This window comes from Bufo gargarizans, chromosome 6, assembly GCF_014858855.1.
Source record: "Bufo gargarizans isolate SCDJY-AF-19 chromosome 6, ASM1485885v1, whole genome shotgun sequence".
Lineage (NCBI taxonomy): Eukaryota > Metazoa > Chordata > Amphibia > Anura > Bufonidae > Bufo > Bufo gargarizans.
Genome location: NC_058085.1, coordinates 145,989,601 through 146,010,766, shown reverse-complemented (window position 1 = coordinate 146,010,766; position 21,166 = coordinate 145,989,601). Strand labels below are relative to the sequence as shown.

Sequence of the window (21,166 nt, the reverse complement as noted above, 5' to 3'; positions counted from 1 at the left end):
TGCATATTGTCGTTGTCCGTGTTTTGCGGATCCACAAAACACTTACGGACATGTGAATGGACCCTAAATCTAGGCTTCCTTCTTTGCTGAGGAAACTTAACTCCTTTCTTCTCATTCAGAGATTCTAAGATCTTTTCTAGTTGGAGGTCAAAAAGACTTCCAGGCTGGAGCGGCAATGAACAAAAGTGATTCTTGGAAGGAATATCACCAGCCCATTCTTTGAGCCACAGGGCTCTTCTAGCGGAGGTAGACAAAGGTAGGATTCTAGAGTCCATTAAAAGAATGTCCAGAGGCATATCTGCCATTTTCATATCTGGAAGATTCTCCAAAATCTGATCCCTAGGGACCCCATCCTGAAGTTCCTTAGAGAGCTCTGAAAGCCATATTCCAAAGGCTCGGGCTACGGGAATAGACGCTAAAGAAGCTTTGCAAGATGCAGCTGCTGCAGAGTAAACCATTTTTAGGGATGCTTCTGCCCGCCTGTCCATAGCATCCCTAATGAGAGAGGTTCCTCAGAAGGAAACATAGATCTTCTAGAAAGTCTCGCCACCAGGAGATCTACCTTGGGGGGGAGACTCCCACTCAGCCGTGGTTTTGGGGTCTAGATTATACATAGAATTGAATCTGAAGACCTGTATCTGGCTTATTTTCTGGTTTGTTCCAATCAGACTGCATAAACTCCTTAAGTAAGGGCTGCTCTGCAAAACAATGAAGAGGGGCTTTCGGAAAATAATAAAATGCTTCCTTTTTTGAAATGTCATTAGAGACAGATACTCCCTCCACTGTTCTTTTGACTTTCTTAATAAGGGAAGAGGCTCTATCCTTTGGAAGAAGTTAAAAATCTTCAGGGTCACCATTGTCACTGGAATTGGAGTCTGAATCCAATTCTCCTTCTGAGCAGATCGGAGTATCCGAATCTTCAGTAGATAACACAATAAGGATAGGAGAGCTCAGTCTTGGACGTTTACTGGAGCAGTGACTAGACTTACATGCGCGATTTTTCTCACGCGAGTGCAAAACGCATGACAATGTTTTGCACTCGCGCGGAAAAATTGCGCTTTTTCTCGCAACGCACCCACCTCTTATCCGGGCCAAAAATAAGACGCCCGTGTGAAAGAGGCCTTAGGTGGATTAGGTCGCGGATGCAATGCGTTTTTCACGCAGCCCCATTCACTTCTATGGAGCCAGGGCTGCGTGAAAAACGCAGAATATAGAACATGCTGCGATTTTCACGCAACGCAGAACTGATGCGTGAAAAACAACGCTCATGTACACAGCCCCATTGAAATGAATGGGTCAGGATTCAGTACGGGTGCTATGAGTTCATGTCACGCATTGCACCCGCGCGGAAAACTCGCTTACGGAGGGTCTAAGGGTCCATTTACACGTCCGCAAACTGGGTCCGCATCCGTTCCACAATTTTTCGGAACGGGTGCAGACCCATTCATTTTCAGTGGGGCCGGAATGTGCTGTCCGCATCCGTGCTTCTGTTTCCGCAAAAAAAAATAGAACATGACCTATTCTTGTCAGCAATTGCAGACAAGATTAGGCATTTTCTATTATAGTGCCGGTGATGTGCAGTACGCAAATGAATGGGTCAGGATTCAGTACGGGTGCTATGAGTTCATGTCACGCATTGCACCCGCGCGGAAAACTCGCTCGTGTGAAAGGGGCCTTAGTGTGCTGCTGAGGGATGATATGGAAATGTAAGATTGCAGTACACAAATTGTTTTTAATGAAGTAAGGGAATAAGTGGTTGCCAGAAAACTGGTGCTGCTCATCCTCGGGAGCCCAATAGGATCAGACTGTTTGAAAAGGAAACCATTATTTCCTGTTTACCCCCACCATAGAAGTTATGCATTCATGTATGATTTCAGAAATAATATGCTGCATAATGGCTACTGGTTGTAAACGTGGAACTGTATCGCTTTGTACATTGTTTTTCAGATGAGGAGAATTATGAGGTTAGCAGCGATGAAGAAGACATGCCCTTTAAATGTTTCATCTGCAAAGATTCCTTCAAGAACCCAATTATTACTAAGTAAGTGAAGTGAGTTGCCATGGTTGTCCGGAAAAGTTCAATGTGAGAAGAGATCTCACCTGCATTATTAGGAAAGTGTTAGGCCGAATGCACACAGCCCTGAGCCGTCCGTGGTAACACGGGCTCGATTCCTGCTGAGAGCAGGAGCGCACGGCGTTATTGGTTGCTATGACGCCATGCGCTTCCTGCTGCTGCCGCCGCAGTACAGTAATACACTGGTATGATATATACCAGTGTCATTACTGCACTGCGGCGGCAGCAGGAATCCAGCCCATGTTACCATGGACCGCTCACGGCCGTGTGCATTCGGCCTTAGCCAGTCTCTCTTTTGAAAGGGGTTATCCAACCCCTATAATGCCCAGGCGGCGTAGGTAACGCTAGAGAGGCTCATTCCCTTTGCAGCCTGCTATTGGCTGTCCCCCTTCCCGACTGTTTCGATCTGTGCGTCAGGGAGATGCAGTGGCACCCGTGCGGGCATCAGAAGCGACATGGGTGCTGGGGAGCTGAGTAAGTATGACCAGTAGGAGAGGACCGGGCTTTATAGGGGTTGGGTAACCCCTTTATCATTATTGGTTATTGTAAATTTGGCCATTGACTTGGTATATATCTTTATACATACACTAGGGATCGACCGATATTGATTTTTTAGGACCGATACCGATAATTTGTGAACTTTCAGGCCGATAGCCGATAATTTATACCGATATTCTGGGAATTTTCATTTTTGAAAAAAAAATTAAAATTCCCACAAATCTGCTGAAAATTAATGTTTATTGTTAATGTGTATTTTTTTTGTAAATCTTTTTTTCATTTATACTTAATATTTTGGTGTTTTATTTTTTTTGTAACTTTTTTTATTTTATTTTTTTTACTAACTTTTAGCCCCCTTAGGGACTAGAACCCTTGTCCTATTCACCCTGATAGAGATCTATCAGGGTGAATAGGAGCTCACACTGTCCCTGCTGCTCTGTGCTTTGTGCACACAGCAGCATGGAGCTTATCATGGCAGCCAGGGCTTCAATAGCGTCCTGGCTGCCATGGTAACCGATCGGAGCCCCAGCATTACACTGCTGGGGCTCCGATCGGAGGAGCAGGGGGAGGGGGCGCACTGCGCCACCAATGTCTAATACTGGGGTTGGGGGGGCGCACTGCGCCACCAATGAAGATTAATCTATCATTTATTCATATACAGGAGGCGGGAGCTGGCTGCAGAATCACATAGCCGGCTCCCGACCTCTATGAGCAATAGCTGCGATCCGCGGCACCTGAGGGGTTAACTACCGCAGATCGCAGCTACAGCTCATAGAGGCCGGGAGCCGGCTATGTGATTCTGCAGCTCCCGCCTCCTGTATATGAATGAATGATAGATTAATCTTCATTGGTGGAGCAGTGGCCATAGCTCCTCCCCTCCTCCTGTTCCCTGTCCTTACATTGGCGGCAGCAGCAGCACAGGGGGAGGAGACGCTGCTTCCTTCTCCCCTGTGCTGCTGCTAAGGGGAACACGGAGAGCGCTGTCAGCAGCGCGATCTGTGTTCCCCATACGCTATCGGAATATCGGCAAAATAAATGCCGATACCGATAGCGTTCAAAATCCTGAATATCGGCCGATAATATCGGTAGATCCGATAATCGGTCGATCCCTAACATACACGTGCTTCCCAGGATTTTATCCTACTTCCAATATGGACAGTGAATCTGCAGTCAACTTTATATGCTTCATTTTCTATTAATTGGCCCTGATTCTTTACCCTTCTTCTAGGTGTAAGCATTATTTCTGCGAGGGTTGTGCCCTGCAGCATTACCGTAAATCCCAGCGTTGCTATGTGTGTAATACACAAACAAATGGAGTGTTTAACCCAGCTAAAGGTATGTGTGCCTCATTACAGATCCTGGAATATTTAAAAGTTACTTAGTGGCTGGACAGCACTGTCTGCTGCAGTTGTCGTCGCATAGAATAAAACAGCGTTAAAGGGGCTCTGCAGGTTCAGGGCTGAACCCGGATATAAGCTTGTCTTTGAGTGGAGCATCTGAGCATTTGTTTGCATCACAAGGTCTGTTTACTGCCAGTGACGTACTGGGCTTTACATCACTATGCTAGGTGGAGACTTCTGCCTAGCAGTGAGCCCGTTGATGTCACCAACCCGAGGTAGCTGTCTATAGCGCTGCCCTAGGCTGTTTTAGAGGTGGGTATTATGCAAAGTAGCATAGTTCCCAGCTCTAAAACAGCCATGGCATCCGGTGCTCACGCAAGAGGGCGCCATTTAGAAATACCTGACTGCCGTAAATTTACAGTCAAAGGTCGGAAAGGGGTTAAACATATCCATAAGCCTCAATTCACTATTTTGTTGCTTGCCACAGCATTTTATTTTTTTTTTATTTTTTTTTTTCGGTCAGCTCTTCAGGAAAGCACAGCAGATTGCGCTTTCTTATACAGAGGGCCACTACAAAAAAAATGTATTGTGTTTTTTATTTTATTTTTAACATGTGACCAAGAAGTGACACTGTCTGCTGGGCACCATGCACTTAATTTATTTTTCTGTTCTGATGCTTGCAACTGTGATAGTGACTATGGCTACATTATCTTATTGGAATGTGAAACCCCCCTCCTTTCTCATCAGTGATGCATGCTGCTGACAAGCTTTGTCACTCCACCATGCTTTACACTGCAAGGTACAAGGTAATTGCCAAGTACTGAAAAAGTGGGAAGATTTCAGTTCAGTTTCATATATATAACTTTCTTTCTGTGCCTTTTTTTTATCAGAATTGATTGCAAAGATGGAGAAGCACAAAGCCAAGCAGGAAGACAGCGATTCCCCTGAAGAACAGGGCTAGCTGATTTTCCCGCACTTTTTTTTTTTTTTTTTATTCAATAAACTTTATATAAAAATGTGTACTTCTTTCTGTATTGTAAGAGAATAAAGAGGGATATTTTATCAGATACATATCCAGTACCACATCTAGGATATTGATTGAACTATCCAACACACTGTTAAGAGTATGGAGGATTGTAGTGACTTTATTGGCAAGACTGTACATGCCAAAAGATGCTATGGAGGAAACAGGCTAAGTTCTGGTGCCATGTAAGGGTACTTTCACACTTGCGACAGAGGATTCCGGCAATCCAGACACAAACTGATAGCATTTGTCAAACTGATCCGGATCCATCTGATAAATGCATTGAAATACTGGATCCGTCTCTCCGGTGTCATCCGGAAAAACAAATCTGGTATTCATTATAATTTTTTATTTTTGAATTTTTAATGGTCTGCGCATGCACAGACCGGAAAGCCAGATCCGTTTTGCCGGAACACTTAATGCCGGATCAGGCACTAATACACTTCAATGTAAATTAATGCCGGATCCGGCATGTGATCAGTATTTTTGGCCAGAGAGGAAACTGCAGCACGCTGCAGTATTTTCTCTGTCCAAAAAACTTAAGAGGGACTGAACTGATGCATCCTGAACGGAATGATTGCTCTCCATTCAGAATGCATTAGGATAAAACTGATCAGTAATTTTCTGGTATTGAGCTCCTGTACCTACTGTCTTGTGATAGTACTTAAAAAAATCTGGTGCAGTTACATGTTGCTCCGAGCTAGCACTGAAGATTTTACGGAAAAGTTCAGTTTAGGGCTGCAGCTAACGATTATTTGAATAATCGATTAGTTGCCGATTAATTTCTACGATTAATCGGCAAAAACGACAAAATTACAAAACAGAGGTTTATATGATCTTACTTGAAAAAATATGTTCAAAGGCCATATTAAAACAAATTGTGGACGACACTATTATGGGGGATCTGTGGACGGCGCAGTTATGGAGAGGGGGATCTGTGGACGGCGCAGTTATGGAGAGGGGGATCTGTGGACGGCGCAGTTATGGAGAGGGGGATCTGTGGACGGCGCAGTTATGGAGAGGGGGATCTGTGGACGGCGCAGTTATGGAGAGGGGGATCTGTGGGTGGCGCAGTTATGGAGAGGGGGATCTGTGGATGGCGTAGTTATGGAGAGGGGGATCTGTGGGCGGCGCAGTTATGGAGAGGGGGGATCTGTGGGCGGCGCAGTTATGGAGAGGGGGGATCTGTGGGCGGCGCAGTTATGGAGAGGGGGGATCTGTGGGCGGCGCAGTTATGGAGAGGGGGGATCTGTGGGCGGCGCAGTTATGGAGAGGGGGGATCTGTGGGCGGCGCAGTTATGGAGAGGGGGATCTGTGGGTGGCGCAGTTATGGAGAGGGGGGATCTGTGGGCGGCGCAGTTATGGAGAGGGGGATCTGTGGGTGGCGCAGTAAGTCGGACTAATCACGTCTGCATCTTTATTTTACCTTTTTACAATGACGCTCCTGTAACAGCCAGGCAGAGCGGACGGCGGCATAACGTCACTCACTCACGTGACGCGCCTGCTCCGCCCACCTCATGAATGAAGGAGGCGGAGCAGGCGTGTCACGTGAGTGAGTGACGTTACGCCGCCGTCCGCTCTGCCTGGCTGTTACAGGAGCGTCATTGTAAAAAGGTAAAATAAAGATGCAGCGACCGCCCGCCCGAATAGCAACGAATCGGCAATTATTCGATAACTGGATTCGTCGACAACGAATCCAGTTATCGAATATAATCGATTACATCGATTAATCGTTGCAGCCCTAGTTCAGTTTATACTAATTGGTGTCTTAAAGGGCTAAAACTACTTTCACATATTCATTGTGCTGTCCGGTTTTGAGATCTGGCACTGGGGCTCAAAACCGCAGCACAACTCTTCAGTTTTGTCCCTATTCATTGTCAGTGGGGACAAAACTGAAGAAAACGGAACAGAGTGCAGCAGAATGCATTCCGTTCCGGTTTGTTGCATTCCCATGTCGGACAGGGTGCAGCATGGGAAACAAAAACCATGTAAGTCAATAGTGCCGGATCCGGGGGGTTTTTGGACACAAAAAAAAAACTGATCCGGCGCCCATTGACTTACAATGGTTTTAGTGCTGGATCTGGTTTCTTCATTTTCAATATAATACAACCAGATCCGATCTGAACAGATGCAGTCAGTTGTATTATTCAAACGGATGCATTTTGCTGTGGTTTTGAGATCCCATGCCAAATCACAAAACTGGACAGCAAAAGCACAGATGTGAAAGTAGCCTAATTCCTTAGCAAGTGTTGCAGCAGGCACCTTTTCCAGTGCAACATAGTGACAATCCTTCAGCAGTAGGGTCTATTGGTGACATGGACATGCTTCATGGTGACAACATGTCTCCAAACAGCGAGTAACGCATGTTATTTTCCTGGAGCGATACAAGCTCTAGCACAGGGGATTGCTATGAATGGAACGGTCAATGGAGGGTCTCCCTAAAATACAGCAGTACATACTGCAGACAGTCACCTACTCGCAGATGTAATATTTGATGCATACTTGACAGCTGTGATTGTAGTCAGGACATCAGAATCAGTTATGTGAAACAGTTAAAATTTATTTAGTTTGGCAACAATATGCATGTAATAGAGAATCTCCAGCTTGTCATGTCATAATGCACCGGACTACACATATTTGTGCGCTAGCCTACATGTACAGGTCAGACTTAGATGTCCCAGGTTTAATGCCACTGACGTGAAAGCATAGACATCTCAAGGTGCTGCTGCTGCTTTCTTAAAGGGATTGGGGGAGGTTTTTTTAATGTATAGGGAAATGGATTATAAACATTTTTTCAATATACTTTGAGTGGATTTTTTATGTCTTTTGGCAGTAAGCTACCCCTCTTCAGCGCAGTACTGAATAGTGAAGACATTCCTGCGCTGCCCTCACTTTCTACTTAATATATTCCCTAAAGCTGGCCATGAATAATATACATACTCCTGTCTAACATCGGTACACTGTCAGTAGAGTGCTGACAGTGTCCGGTGCGCTCACTAAATATATTGCCGCAGTTATATGTAAATTTTTAGCATTCATGGCCAGCTTTAGGGAATATATGAAGACGACGGTGAGGGCAGGGTAGGCATATCTTTACTATTCAGTACTGTGCTGAACAATGCAGATGGGCAACTCACTAACAAAAGACAACTTCAGTTTTTTTCATTAACAAAATCCCAAATCAAATAACTTTAAAAAAAAAAAATAATCTATTATCAATTTCCCTACACATTTAAAAATTGCCAGTTACACTACAAAAAAAAAAAATAATATAAAGCCACCACTGTTTTCCATAACAGTGTCTTGTATTGCAGCTCGCCTGCATGTGGCCAAGCTGCAATACCACGCTCTGCTCATAGATGACAGTGGCACTGGAACAAGTTATTATCCAGGTGGACAGTGCTACTGAAGTCTTGCGGTTGGTGCAGATTGAGTATAAGAAGGTCACAAGCTTGGGAAAGTTCTCTGCATGTGGAAGGGGCTAGAGATACTAGATGCAATCTGATCAGCCAATGACTGTGTCATCAAATTTAACTAAAATACAAGAAAGACCCTTCTTTATATGAAATCTAAATCTGCTATTCAGAATACTGTCCGCTTTATAATTCAGTGTTCTGATCAGTCCTTGTATGTATTACAGGAGGAAGGATACTGACAATCATGAGGTTCTGCCAGACTACAGAGTATATCTGAAAAAAGAAGTACTCTGAAGACACTTACACCAAACCCCATGTGTTGCACCCCAAAAACGTGCAAATCTAGAATGAATCATCATGAGAACATTCAGACATGTGTTTCCTTCCTCCTATTCATACTGAAATAGCATATTAGTTGTACTTACAGATTATGTATTATAAATCCTATATCTTGCCCCTCAGCGGGGCTGAAAATGGTCTGCCCCAAGAAACCGTGCTGCTCTTGCCCATGGATTGTGCAGTATTAAACCAGTTCAACCCAGGGGGGCCGTGCTCCAATCCAGACACAAGAGTGCCCCATTTCTGGGGGAAACAAAACAGACGGACCATATGGTTTCTTATCCCATAAGCCCCATTTACAGCCTGCCCATGATGGACCTATATTGTATCTTAGGATATTGCTCCTAAAGCAGTTCTCTAATACACTTTCATCATTTAAATAGCTCCATTAAAGGGGAGTTATCTGGGAACCACACGTATTCATGGGATATGTCTGGTAGTGTCATTTTCAAGTGAATGGTGTCGAGCTTCAATACCAGACAGAACTTGTAAACGTGGTTTGGGGGGCGGCCATTGTGATAATTCCTTCCCTCTCTCCAATAAGGGAGCTGCTTTCTGTGTTTTGCGGGTCCGCAATTTGAGGACTGCAAAACATCCAACAGTCATGTGCATGAGCCTTTACAGTGATAATTGTGACTAAGGTCATTCCTAATACAGCACCAAAGAATGGCGAGCTGAGGTCCACTGGTTATAATATCCCTTTTCCTAAAAATGCATTCTGTTGTCCTGCAATTCTACATTTTTAAAGGGAAGGGTGTGAAGTCAGATGTCAGCCTACTGATGATTTCAGGTGGGTGAGCTATAAAAGTTTATTAAAAATAAAATAAATCACATGCATATCACCTTAAAAACCACACTGGTATTACTGCCCCGTCTTTAAGTGCTATTGTAAGACTGAATGATTATATATCACAAGAAGTGTGTGGAGATAAACAGGATTTATCTAAACATTACAGGAGCATACCAGCAATGAAAAGGCTTCCCATGTGTATTACTAGCAGGTGACCACGACACCTGAGTTACACCAGGGACATTGTGGCCCCCATGTTCACTCACTCATTAACAGTGATGTGTTAGATCCATACAGTGCCGACCAGGTTAACTAAGCATTGATAGAACAGGTTTCCAGCACAGTGCACCGGTCCCCATGAATGGAAACAAAGCGAGAGGTGAACTTCGCTAACACCAGTGTCAGCGTCTACACTTTTTTTGGTGGTAGGTTTCCTCATGCACCTACAATAAGTGAGACCCCTCCCATGGGGCCTATGCTGTGTAAACATTAACAGGATTTGTATCCTCCCCATCCCCTACCCAGGCCCTCCTTTTTGCCTCAAAAGTCCCAATCGTCCACATCCAAGTGCTCCAGATCAGCTGCCAACTCCATCACACCCTGGGGCTCTGAATTCCTTGCTCCTTCAAAGTTGGTGATGGGCGACACAGGACGGAGTAGCTCAGGGAGGGCTTCTGACGCTCTGCGCTTTATCTGGAAGTGGAAAGATTAGATTTTAAGTATCATACCGCTTTAGGACTATCCCTTTTTGATAGAAGGCATAGGAACTATTTACCTGTTTGAAAAAGGAATGATTGAGCAGTGTGCCAGCATTCGGCCTACAACAAAGAAGAAAAGGTCATGATGCCAAAAGTAAGAAGCCAGAAATTAAACCCCCCCCCCCCCCCCCCCCTCTCTATCCACTGCTGATGTGGGAATCTATCTAAAAGGCCACTGTCTGATGACAGTAGAACTTTAAATTCCCCATGGAAGATTAGCCTGTGCATACTGAGCAGTGGATGAAGGGCTGCCCGCTGGACTCCTAAGCCTTGACGGGGCAATGATTATGCAGAGGTATTCCAGCAACAAATATTTATCGCCTTATAGGTGATTAACAATAAAACTGAGTCCGAACACTGAGACCTCTCAGTGATCGCCGGAATAGGGGAACCTAGCCATAAGCCCCCCTCCCGTCACTCCCATAGGGTTTGAGCACAGATGCAGTGACACCATGCTCACTCCATTGAAACTTCTGGCCGAAGTTCGATGTGACAGAGTTCTACTGAATCTAGACAATCTGCTCAGCACCTCCTGCTCTAAAGCAACATGTTGAACATTCCCTTTAAATTAGACAATTAGCTCTTGATAGGTGTCTCATTAAAAGAAGTTGTCCTATTACAAAAACTTATCTCCTATCCTTAGAATAGAAAGTTTCTGATCGGTGGGGGTTCGCCCGTTGGGAGCCCCGTCATGAGAACAGGGGTAAATGTTTCCCCAGTTTAAATAAAGCGGCAGACAGGCCTGTTTGTTCAACGCTCCATTCATCTCTATGGGACTGCCAGAAGTATCAGATAGGTAGAAGTGCTTGGCTACCTTCCATATGGCTGAAGGGAGCAGTGCAAAAGAAGAAAAGGGACAGGAGGCAGCGCCTCATGCGTGGCGCTGTTTCATTAGGGTGATAACATAAAAACTGTTGCGCTTACCATGTGCTGCTGCAAAAAGTCCCAACGGCTATGTTGTACTTTGCTGATATTGCCCGATCAGCACATGGGATGCCCGCGCTACTGCCTTGGTTCCTACCTGTGCCGTGGGTACGGTTGTCGGGATAAATGATCAGTACAGTAGAAGAAGGAAAGATGTGTCGGCGCTGTCAGCAGGAGTCTGGTACCAGGTAAGTATTAGTAAAAGGGATTTTTTTTTACAGTCAATGCGTTTCAAGGGCGGAGCGCCCCCTTCATCAGGACAGTAATACACATGACAACAAACAAGGGTTTTTAAAACCATTTTTGGTGCGCAGGCCAGGGGTGGAGGGGGAGACAGGCAGACCTGGGTGTGCTTATGCATAATCATCTTTGTTGATAGTGTAATGGAGGGGTTACCTACATGTTAATGAACATTTTATGAGCCTGTCCTGTTTATTATTAACATTATCGGCGGTATGTTGATTTAATATAGCACAGGCGCGATTGCGTGTGTGTATATATATATATATATATATATATATATATATATATATATATATATATATATATATATATACACACACACATATATAAAAAATCATATATAATTAAATATATAAATACATAATAAATAATAGTAGTGATAAGAAGGCAATAAGAACAAATTGACTCCAAAAAGGAGATTTTTGTATAACTTACCAGTTAAATCTCTTTCTCGCTCTTCCTTGGGGGACACAGACCTTGGGTATAGCTCAGCTCCCTAGGAGGCGTGACACTAAGTAAAACTGTTAAGCCCCTCCTCCATCAGCTATACCCTCAGCCTGGAGATAGAGGCTACCAGTTGCGTGTCCAAGTAGTGAAAGGATAACAACCAACAATGGAAACAACCAGCCAGCAACCCAACGGGGCGCCAGACCATAACCCCGTAACCAAACACAGAAGGGTGGGTGCTGTGTCCCCCAAGGAAGAGCGAGAAAGAGATTTAACTGGTAAGTTATACAAAAATCTCCTTTTCTCGCCCATTTTCCTTGGGGGACACAGACCTTGGGACGTTCAAGAGCAGTCCAAGAAGGGAGGGACCACAAACCCAAGGCGGACCACCACCGGAGCATCAGGAAACCGCTGCCTGCAAAACCAGGCGGCCCAAAGCAGCATCCGCTGATGCATGCGTATGCACTCTATAGAACCTTGTGAAAGTGTGCAGAGAGGACCAAGTGGCTGCTTTGCACAACTGTTCAGCCGAGGCCCGATGCCTCTGCGCCCAGGAAGCCCCGACTGCTCTGGTGGAATGAGCAGTGACGCTGAAAGGCGGAGCTCTACCCTTGGCTCGATAAGCCTCAGACACCGCCAGTTTAATGAAACGGGCAATAGCCACCTTGGAGACCGCCAAACCCTTGCGCGAACCCTCCGGAACCACAAACAGGGAGTCCGTGCGCCGAAAGGATCCGGTGACCTCCAGGTAAATCTTCAACGCCCTGACCACATCCAGACGGTGCAGTTCCCGTTCTCTGGGGTGGGAAGGAGAGGGACAGAGCGACGGAAGGACGATGTCCTCATTGATGTGAAAGGCGGAGACCACCTTTGGCAGGAAGGACGGGACAGGCCGAAGCACAACCTTATCCTGGTGGAAGATCAGGAAAGGTTCGGAGCAAGAAAGAGCCGCTAACTCCGACACCCGTCGGAGAGATGTGATGGCCACAAGAAAGATGACCTTGCAGGACAGAAGGCGAGGGGAGACCTCCCGTAAAGGCTCGAAGGGGGCTGATTGGAGCGCCGAGAGCACCACATTCAGGTCCCAGGATGGAACTGGAGGGCGGTACGGCGGTACAGAGTGAGCCACCCCTTGTAAGAAGGTCTTAATTGGCCCCAGAGGGGCCAGGGGACGCTGGAGAAGAATAGACAGCGCCGAAATCTGTCCCTTCAGAGAACTGAGGCTCAGCCCCAGGTCCAGACCCGACTGGAGGAAGGACAGGATCGTGGGAAGAGAAAACCGGAGAGGTGGGATGCTCCGGGACTCACAGAACCCCAGATAGGACCTCCAAACCCGATAGTAGATCCTAGAGGACACGGGCTTACGAGCACGGATCATGGTGCGGACTACGTCCGCGGAGAAACCCCGTCGCGTTAAGACGGCGGTCTCAATAGCCACGCCGTCAAACGTAGCGAGCCTAAATGCTCGTGGAAGATCGGTCCCTGAGAGAGAAGGTCTTCCCTGGAGGGCAGTGGCCACGGTGCGTCTGCCAACAGCAACATTAGGTCGGCGTACCAAGACCGGCGGGGCCAATCCGGGGCGATCAGAATCGCGGGAACGCCCTCTGCCGCGATCCTCCGAAGAACCCGTGGCAGGAGGGGGAAAGGAGGAAAGACGTACAGAAGGGAGAATTCGCGCCACGGAAGGACGAGCGCGTCGGCGCCGTACGCCTTCGGGTCCCGTGCCCTGGCCAGGTATCGGGGGACCTTGTGGTTGAATTTGGAAGCCATGAGGTCCACGTCGGGGCGACCCCAGCGAAGACAAAGGGCTTCGAACACCTCTGGGTGCAGGGACCATTCTCCCGGGTCGATGGTGGACCGGCTCAGGAAATCCGCCGCCCAGTTGTCCACCCCCGGGATGTAAATCGCGGATAAGGCCGGCACGTGCGCCTCCGCCCAGAGGAGAATGAGGGCCACCTCTTGCATCGCAGCAGCGCTGCGAGTGCCTCCCTGATGGTTTATGTATGCCACAGCCGTGGCATTGTCCGATTGGATCCGAACAGGGTGGCCCCTCAGTAGATGGGTCCAGTGTCTGAGGGACAGAAGAATCGCCCTCAGTTCCAGAATATTGATTGGAAGTCTGGACTCCGATAGAGACCAAACGCCCTGGACGGACCGGGGAGGGAAAACCCCCCCCCACCCCCGTAAGCTGGCATCGGTGGTAATCACCAGCCAGTTCAGTGGGAGGAAGGACCTCCCCCGTAGAGGGATATGCAACCACCAGCTGAGGGAAGCCCGAGCCAGGGGAGGCAGAAGAAAGGTCCTGTCCAGACTCCTCGGTGATTTGTCCCAGGCCGACAGAATTGCCCTCTGAAAGGTGCGGGATCGGAATTGTGCGAACGGCACCGCTTCGAAACAGGCAACCATCTTCCCCAACAACCGCATGCTGGATCTGAGGGAAGGGCGGTGATGACGGAGGAGACTGCGAACAGACCCGCAAAGGGCCAGACGCTTGTCCGACGGGAGGCGGACCTCCGCCAACTCCGTATCCAGGAGCATCCCCAGGAAGATCAGCCGTCTGGAGGGGGTAAGGGAAGACTTGGGGTGGTTGATGATCCAACCGAACCGCGTCAGGGTCTCCAGAGTGAGTCCCACACTGCCGGATGCCTGAGAGAAGGAGGGTGCCTTGACCAAGATGTCGTCCAAGTAAGGGAGAAGAAAAACACTTCTTGAACGCAGAAGGGCCAAGACAGGGGCCAGGACCTTGGTGAATACTCGAGGAGCCGTCGCCAGACCAAAGGGAAGGGCGACGAATTGGAAGTGATCGTCCCCCACTGCGAAGCGCAGGAAGCGGTGATGACATGGAGCAACCGGAACGTGGAGATATGCATCTTGAACGTCGATTGAGGCCATGAAATCCCCTCTTTCCAGGGAGGCCACCGCGGACCTGAGAGACTCCATCCGGAATCTCTGCAGTCGGAGAAAACGGTTCAGGCGCTTTAGGTCCAAGATCGGTCGCACTGAGCCTTCCTTCTTGGGAACCACAAAGAGGTTCGAGTAGAACCCCCTGAACCTTTCCGTCGGAGGCACGGGGGCGACGACACCCTTGTCCGTTAGAGAGCGAATGGCCGTGAAGAAGGCGGCCGCTCGTACAGGATCCCGCGGAGGACGGGACCGGAAGAAACGGTCTGGCGGAATGGACGCAAATTCGATCTTGTATCCGCAAGATACAACCTCGAGCGCCCATGCGTCTGAGATGTGGGCCCGCCATACGTTCCTGAACAGTAGAAGGCGGCCCCCCACCCGGGTGGGTGGGGGCGCACCTTCAGGCAGAGGGCTGCTGGCCTGTGGGAGCCCGTGTGGGCTGGGGCTTGCGCCAGGTAGATTGCGTCCGAAAAAACGGCTTCTTGCGTCTATCCTGGGCTGGGCCAGAGGAAGAAGAACCGGCCGCGGGTCTAGACCCGGTGGGCTTGCGAAAGGACCGAAAACGGGACGAACCAGCGCGACCACGGGGGGCGCCCCTCGGCCTGGACTGGGGGAGGTGAGTACTCTTCCCACCCGTGGCCTCAGATATAAGTTCGTCCAGACGGGTTCCGAACAAGCGGGAACCCGTGAATGGTAGGCCAGCCAAAGAGCGTTTGGAAGCGGCGTCCGCCGCCCAAACCTTCAGCCAGAGTTCCCTCCTGACAGAAACTGCCAGGGCAGAGGAACGGGCAATGAGGGCACCCGCATCAAGAGAGGCCTCACAGACAAATTTTCCGGCCTGGACAATTAGTTGGGCTAAGGAACGGAGGTCCTGTAGAGGGACGTCCGACCCTAACTCCCGTTCCAGTTGCAAACCCCATTCAGAGACCGCTTTACCAGCCCAGGCGGAGGCAAAGACCGGTCTAAGGGCCGAACCAGAGGCAGTAAATATGGCCTTGGAGAGGGATTCCGTACGACGGTCCTCAGCAGACTGGAGGGAAGATCCGTCTTGTACAGGAATAGTAGTGCTTTTGGACAGGCGAGCCACGGGAGGATCAACCTTAGGCGGGGACGTCCACGTGGTCACAGAATCCGCTGGAAAGGGATAACAAATGTCCAGCTTTTTGGGTGTAACAAAGCGGACGTTAGGCCGGGTCCAAGCCTTGGACACCACAGAAGAAAAATCAGCGTGGATGGGAAAGACCTTGGAGGCCTGTCTGGGGCGAAGAAAGGACACGCCGGCCTGTTCAGAGCTGGGGGGGTCATCGTGTATGTGAAAGGTATCACGGATGCTAGTGATAAGATGCCCCACCGCGGACGCCAATTTGGACGGAAGCTCTGAGTCCATGTCCACGTCCGAATCCGCCAGTTCTCCCTCAGAAGGCGTATCCCTTTGAGAGGATAGACTTGACTGAGCTCGCACGCATGGCGGAGAGAGCGAAGCATCTGGAGAAGATGTGCGCTCAACCCTTGAACGTTTCTGAATATGCCGGGCCCTGGAAGATTCGCTGGGAGGCAGGGAATCAGTGGGGGCGGCAGAAACGGTAGTCCCAGCGGGTGCGACAGGGATTGTGGCAGCCTGCGGGAGAGGCGGTCTATCCACGAGACGGCCCACTACATGTGTAAGGCTTTCCACCGCCTGAGACAGAGACCTAGCCCAGTCAGGGGGTTCAGAGGCACCGGGGGGCGCAGCGGAAAGCGGGCCCTGCACCGGGGCCTGACATGCAAGGCAATGCGGCTCAGATTGCCCACGCGGAAAAAGTTCCTTGCAGGCGGTACAGGCATGGTACCAGGGTTTGGGGGCACCCGTGGGATCTGACATGTTGAAAAAGTGGTCGTACCCTGATACAGAGACCACAAGGGGTTGCAGCAGCTATGACCAGGAGGGTTAGGAGAGGGTTAACTGTCCTACCAGTGTCAGAAGAACGTCAGGAGTGAAGTCCAGATCAACAGCTGCAGAAAGGCAGCAACAGCAGAGAGCGTGCGTCCCAGAAACGCAATCTATGCACCAGGAGTCTCCCACGTGGCTCAGCTTCCAGAACGGAGTGAGGAAGCGCGGCAAAAAACCTCAGCAGAGGCGCGGGAAGAAGCTCCGCCCCCTACACGTTTGAATGTCTCCTGTGAAGGAGAACGTAACTCCGCCCCCAATGACGCGCGCGCGCGCGAAAAAAAAGAGCACGCCCCCTGCTGCCGTGACTCTCAGGTTTATGCAGGAGCGTGAGAAACGAAAACCTTTGTCCGTAGAACAAGGCCCGCAGGCCCAAGTGCGCGGCGATATGCAGGTGGGTGACCTCACCGAGCCTCCTCTGCCACAATGTCCCCCGCCGAGCCCGAACCGCCGATGTCGGGCCTAAGCCCCGCCCCCCGATCACGCACGGAGCGGCGGCGGCGGGGAGGGAGAAGGATGTCAGGAGAGTAATCCGGGCCCTATAAACAGCGTGGGGAATCAGCCATTGGGGAGCGGAAGCAGCCGCAGATGGGGAGATCTACAGAGCGCTCAAATGACGACCACGGGTGCCCCCCCAAACCCAGTGCAAATAGGGACAGGGTATGGGCTGGAAAAGCCATCTTACCTGTCTTCACCCTCAGTTCCTTCCAGCAGGGTCGCCCCTTCAGCTACTGGCACCGCAGTGGCAGGAAGCTGGGAGAGGGGCTTTGCGTGCGGGCGACCCCCTAGCTGGCGGGATGTAGGGGAGCCATTGCTGCCCAGATCCCCTATTGCTTCTGTGGGGGAGGCAGCAGTGCAGATAGTTGGCACTGGCGCAGCTCACCCCGGGAGAGCAGAGAGGCCCAATGCGTCTCTGGTATCCCTAGGAAAAAACAAAAATAAAATAACAAATTAGAGAAAAAATTACAACAAGGAGAAAACAGCCCTGCAGTAGCAGGGAGTGTCTTGCCTCCTTGGACACTAAGCTAAAACTGGTAGCCTCTATCTCCAGGCTGAGGGTATAGCTGATGGAGGAGGGGCTTAACAGTTTTACTTAGTGTCACGCCTCCTAGGGAGCTGAGCTATACCCAAGGTCTGTGTCCCCCAAGGAAAATGGGCGAGAAATTATTATTTCATCTCCAAAAATTGATAATGAACTACAGCTACTGTGGCTGATCGATTCATGGACCACACATCGTTTTGAGGGTACTGATATCTGACCACGTTCTCTTCCCCTTAACACTGAACTCGCTCACTCCCCAGCGCAATAACTGCTTAGTATCGCTCGCATCGGCGAGCCCTATGTTCCATCAGAAAAACTCAGCGCTGCTGCTAATAAATATGTATGGGGACGACCAGCTGAATTTAGATACTATGTATACCACATATACTGCGCATACCTTGAATGTGGTAACCAACTAGCCAGTGTTCACTATTGAACTTCAACACTGAGCCGGCTGCAGCATCTGCTGTATAACAAGCACACAGCGCAATCGCGCCTGTGCTATATTAAACCAACATACCGCCGATCCATAATGTTAATAATAAACAGAACAGGCTCTATGTTTACAAATGTTCATTAACATGTAGGTAACCCCTCCATCACACTATTAACATAGAAGATTATGCATAAGCACGCCCAGGTCTGCCCCTCCACCCCTTTCCACCCCCTGGACTGCGTGCCAAAAATGGTTTTAAAAACCCTTGTTTGTTTGTTGACGTCATGTGTATTACTGCCCTGATGAAGGGGGCACTCCGCCCTTGAAATGCGTTGACTGTAAATAAATCCCTTTTACTAATACTTACCTGGTACCAGACTCCTGCTGACAGCGCCGACACAGAGGTTCCTATCTTTCCTTCTTCTACTGTACTGAATGGAGCAGTGGACATGCATGTGCGTCTCCTGCTTCTTTCAGACGAAGGAACACAGGCCCCTCGTTCTCTTGATTGGCATGAGATAGGAGAAGTTCTTGTAATAGGACAACCCTTTTAAGAAGCCTATGATGACATTTGCATGTAATACAACCTTTCCCTGGGGTTATGTATGATCAGGCCACCCTCTGTTTACCTGAGTGCAGGGTTCCTCTGCAGACACAGCTCCACTAAGTTGTGGAAATGAGGAGAGAAGCTGCGATTGTATGGATGCATGCTTGGCTCCCCATTGGACGGGCGACAGGATGTCCCCTCACCAATGCCAGAGTCAGCCCCTGAGCGAGAGGTCATCATGGTGAGTTCGGAGGCGGGAATGGTAGCTGTGTCAAGCAGGCAGGGTACTGTGCCATTCAACTTCTCCAGGAGCATCTAGCAGAAAGAGGAAGGATGCTTGAGAAAGAAATTACTCATAGATAAACCACATTATGTTCTGTTTTCTCAGCCTTTCCCTCACCTGTGTCGCTGGCATGTCCTTGAATGGCACATGACCATTAGCCAGTTCACACGCTGTGATCCCCACACTGTAGATGTCAGATTTGGCATCATACCCCTGTAGGTTCTTAAGGGAAAAAAATCCAGAGAGATCAATGCACAATAAGAAGGGGGAAAAGGTCACCTCACAAAAGGTACCCTTCCCCTACCTGCTGTAAGACCTCCGGGCTAAGCCATGGGAGGACCCTTGAGCTGTGCTTGGGGAAGTCGTGGACGACTTTAAGACGCTGTCCATGTGTTATCATGTTAAGGATGCTGCGCAGACCAGAAAGGTAAACTTTGCCATCCACGGCGATGAGAATGTGACTGGCCTTCACACTCCTAGAGGAAGAGGTGGAACACAGAGTTATTAGAATCTACCTATGAAACTGGCTGACCTGTTCCATGTGCACTTGGCAGCTGAAGGCATCTGTGTTGGTCCCATGTTCATATGTGCCTGCACTGCTGAGAAAAATTATGTTTTAATATATGCAAATGAGCCCCTTAAAGCAACGGGGGACATTGCCTTAGACCTAGAGGATCTACTCTCTCTGCAACTGCTGCGCACTTTCCACTTTGATTGGCAGGGCCAGGCATGATGACATTTTCATTGCCTGGCCCTGTCAATCAAAGTGGAGAGGGAGAAGCAGTTGCAAAGAGAGCATGGCTTCTAGATGTGAGGCAATGCCCCCATTTCTCAAAGAGGCTCATTTGCACATACTAAAACATTTTTCTCAGCAAGGCGGGCACATATGAACATGGGACCAAGAAACAACAGATCAGCCAGTTTTGAAGGTACAAACCTGCTGACAGATGCCCTTTACATGGCAGCCAGTCAGTACAGCCAGTACTATAACAGCTGGCTGAGTGTAGGCAGCAATAACTAGATTTTTGTACTCACTGTAAAATCTGTTTCTCTTCCGTTCATTGGGGGGCACAGGCATTTACAATGGGTAGAGCTGTTGCCGCTAGGAGGCGGACGCTAAGCACACAAAGTGTAAGCTCCTCCCTCTTCAGCTATATCCCTTCCTGCAGGGACCAAGCTAATCAGTTTAGTGCAAAAGCAGTAGGAGAAGCCAGACATAAGAAAATCACATTATAAGAGGAAGAGGTGGGAACACGTAAGAAAATGTGAACCGACTCCACGGGATCACCAGTGGATCGCATGTCAGGTCCCTGGACAATGCAACGAAGTCCTCGACCTTGTTGTTGAACCGAGTAGCTATTAGATCCACATGCGGCTGACCCCACCTCTCGCAGATGTCCCAAAAGACCTGCAGGTGAAGAGCCCACACGCCAGGATCGAGACGCTCCCGGCTGAGAAAGTCCGTGATCCAGTTGTCTACACCTGGAATGTGAACTGCCGATAGAGCCGGAACCGGTTTCCTCCGCCCAGCTGAAAATCAGCGCCGTCTCCTTCATGACTGCCGAGCTCCAGGTGCCGCCCTGGTGATTGATGTATGCCACCGCCGTGGAGTTGTCGGACTGCACCTGCACCGGACAACCCCTGAGATGGTCGGCCCAGTGTTGCAGAGAGAGCTGAATCGCCCTCAACTCCAGAACACTGATTGGAAGGGAGCGCTCCTTGCATTGATTGGACCGAGAGATTTTCCAACACTCTCCCCCCCCCCCCCCAACCCCTGAGGCTTGCGTCCGTTGTTAACACCCTCCAACGGAGAGTGAGAAATGAATGCCCCTATGTCACCATCGGAAAGGTCATCCACCATCTGAGGGCCCGGCACACTGGGTCAAGGAGATGCATTGGCCGATCCAAGGAGTCTGGGGAGTGATCCCAGCTCGACAGAATGGCTCGCTGAAGCGCTCTGGTATGGAACTGAGCATAGGGGACTGCTTCGAAGGCAGAAACCATGTGCCCCAGAGCCCGCATGCAGCGACGAAAGGGAAACGGAGCTGGCCACAACAATGAGCGAATCTGAAGATGGAGAGCGGATAGTTTTTCCGGAGGCAAGAATACCTTGGCCTGACAAGTGTTCAATACCATGCCCAGATAAGTCAATCGCTGTGATGGATAAAGACAAG

The 21,166-nt window shown here is 49.2% G+C and overlaps 2 protein-coding genes across 4 annotated transcripts in view; one reads left to right on the top strand and one right to left on the bottom strand.

Moving 5' to 3' along the window:
• The window catches only part of RNF113A (ring finger protein 113A), a 38,236-nt gene extending 33,285 nt beyond the window's left edge, over nucleotides 1–4,951 (top strand). The window contains exons 8-10 of the mRNA XM_044298813.1: nucleotides 1,948–2,041; nucleotides 3,801–3,907; nucleotides 4,803–4,951. Of these exons, the coding sequence (XP_044154748.1) occupies nucleotides 1,948–2,041; nucleotides 3,801–3,907; nucleotides 4,803–4,873 (272 nt within the window). The 3' untranslated portion in view covers nucleotides 4,874–4,951. The remainder of the gene's footprint in view (nucleotides 1–1,947; nucleotides 2,042–3,800; nucleotides 3,908–4,802) is intronic.
• A 4,535-nt stretch (nucleotides 4,952–9,486) lies between these two features.
• The window catches only part of STRADA (STE20 related adaptor alpha), a 32,027-nt gene continuing 20,347 nt past the window's right edge, over nucleotides 9,487–21,166 (bottom strand). For all 3 annotated transcript variants that reach the window (XM_044298809.1, XM_044298811.1, XM_044298810.1), the window contains 5 exons: nucleotides 19,297–19,468; nucleotides 19,110–19,214; nucleotides 18,792–19,024; nucleotides 10,257–10,299; nucleotides 9,487–10,174 (listed from right to left, as the gene is read on the bottom strand). In XM_044298809.1, coding sequence (XP_044154744.1) covers nucleotides 10,022–10,174; nucleotides 10,257–10,299; nucleotides 18,792–19,024; nucleotides 19,110–19,214; nucleotides 19,297–19,468 — 706 coding nt within the window. In that variant the 3' untranslated portion in view covers nucleotides 9,487–10,021. The remainder of the gene's footprint in view (nucleotides 10,175–10,256; nucleotides 10,300–18,791; nucleotides 19,025–19,109; nucleotides 19,215–19,296; nucleotides 19,469–21,166) is intronic.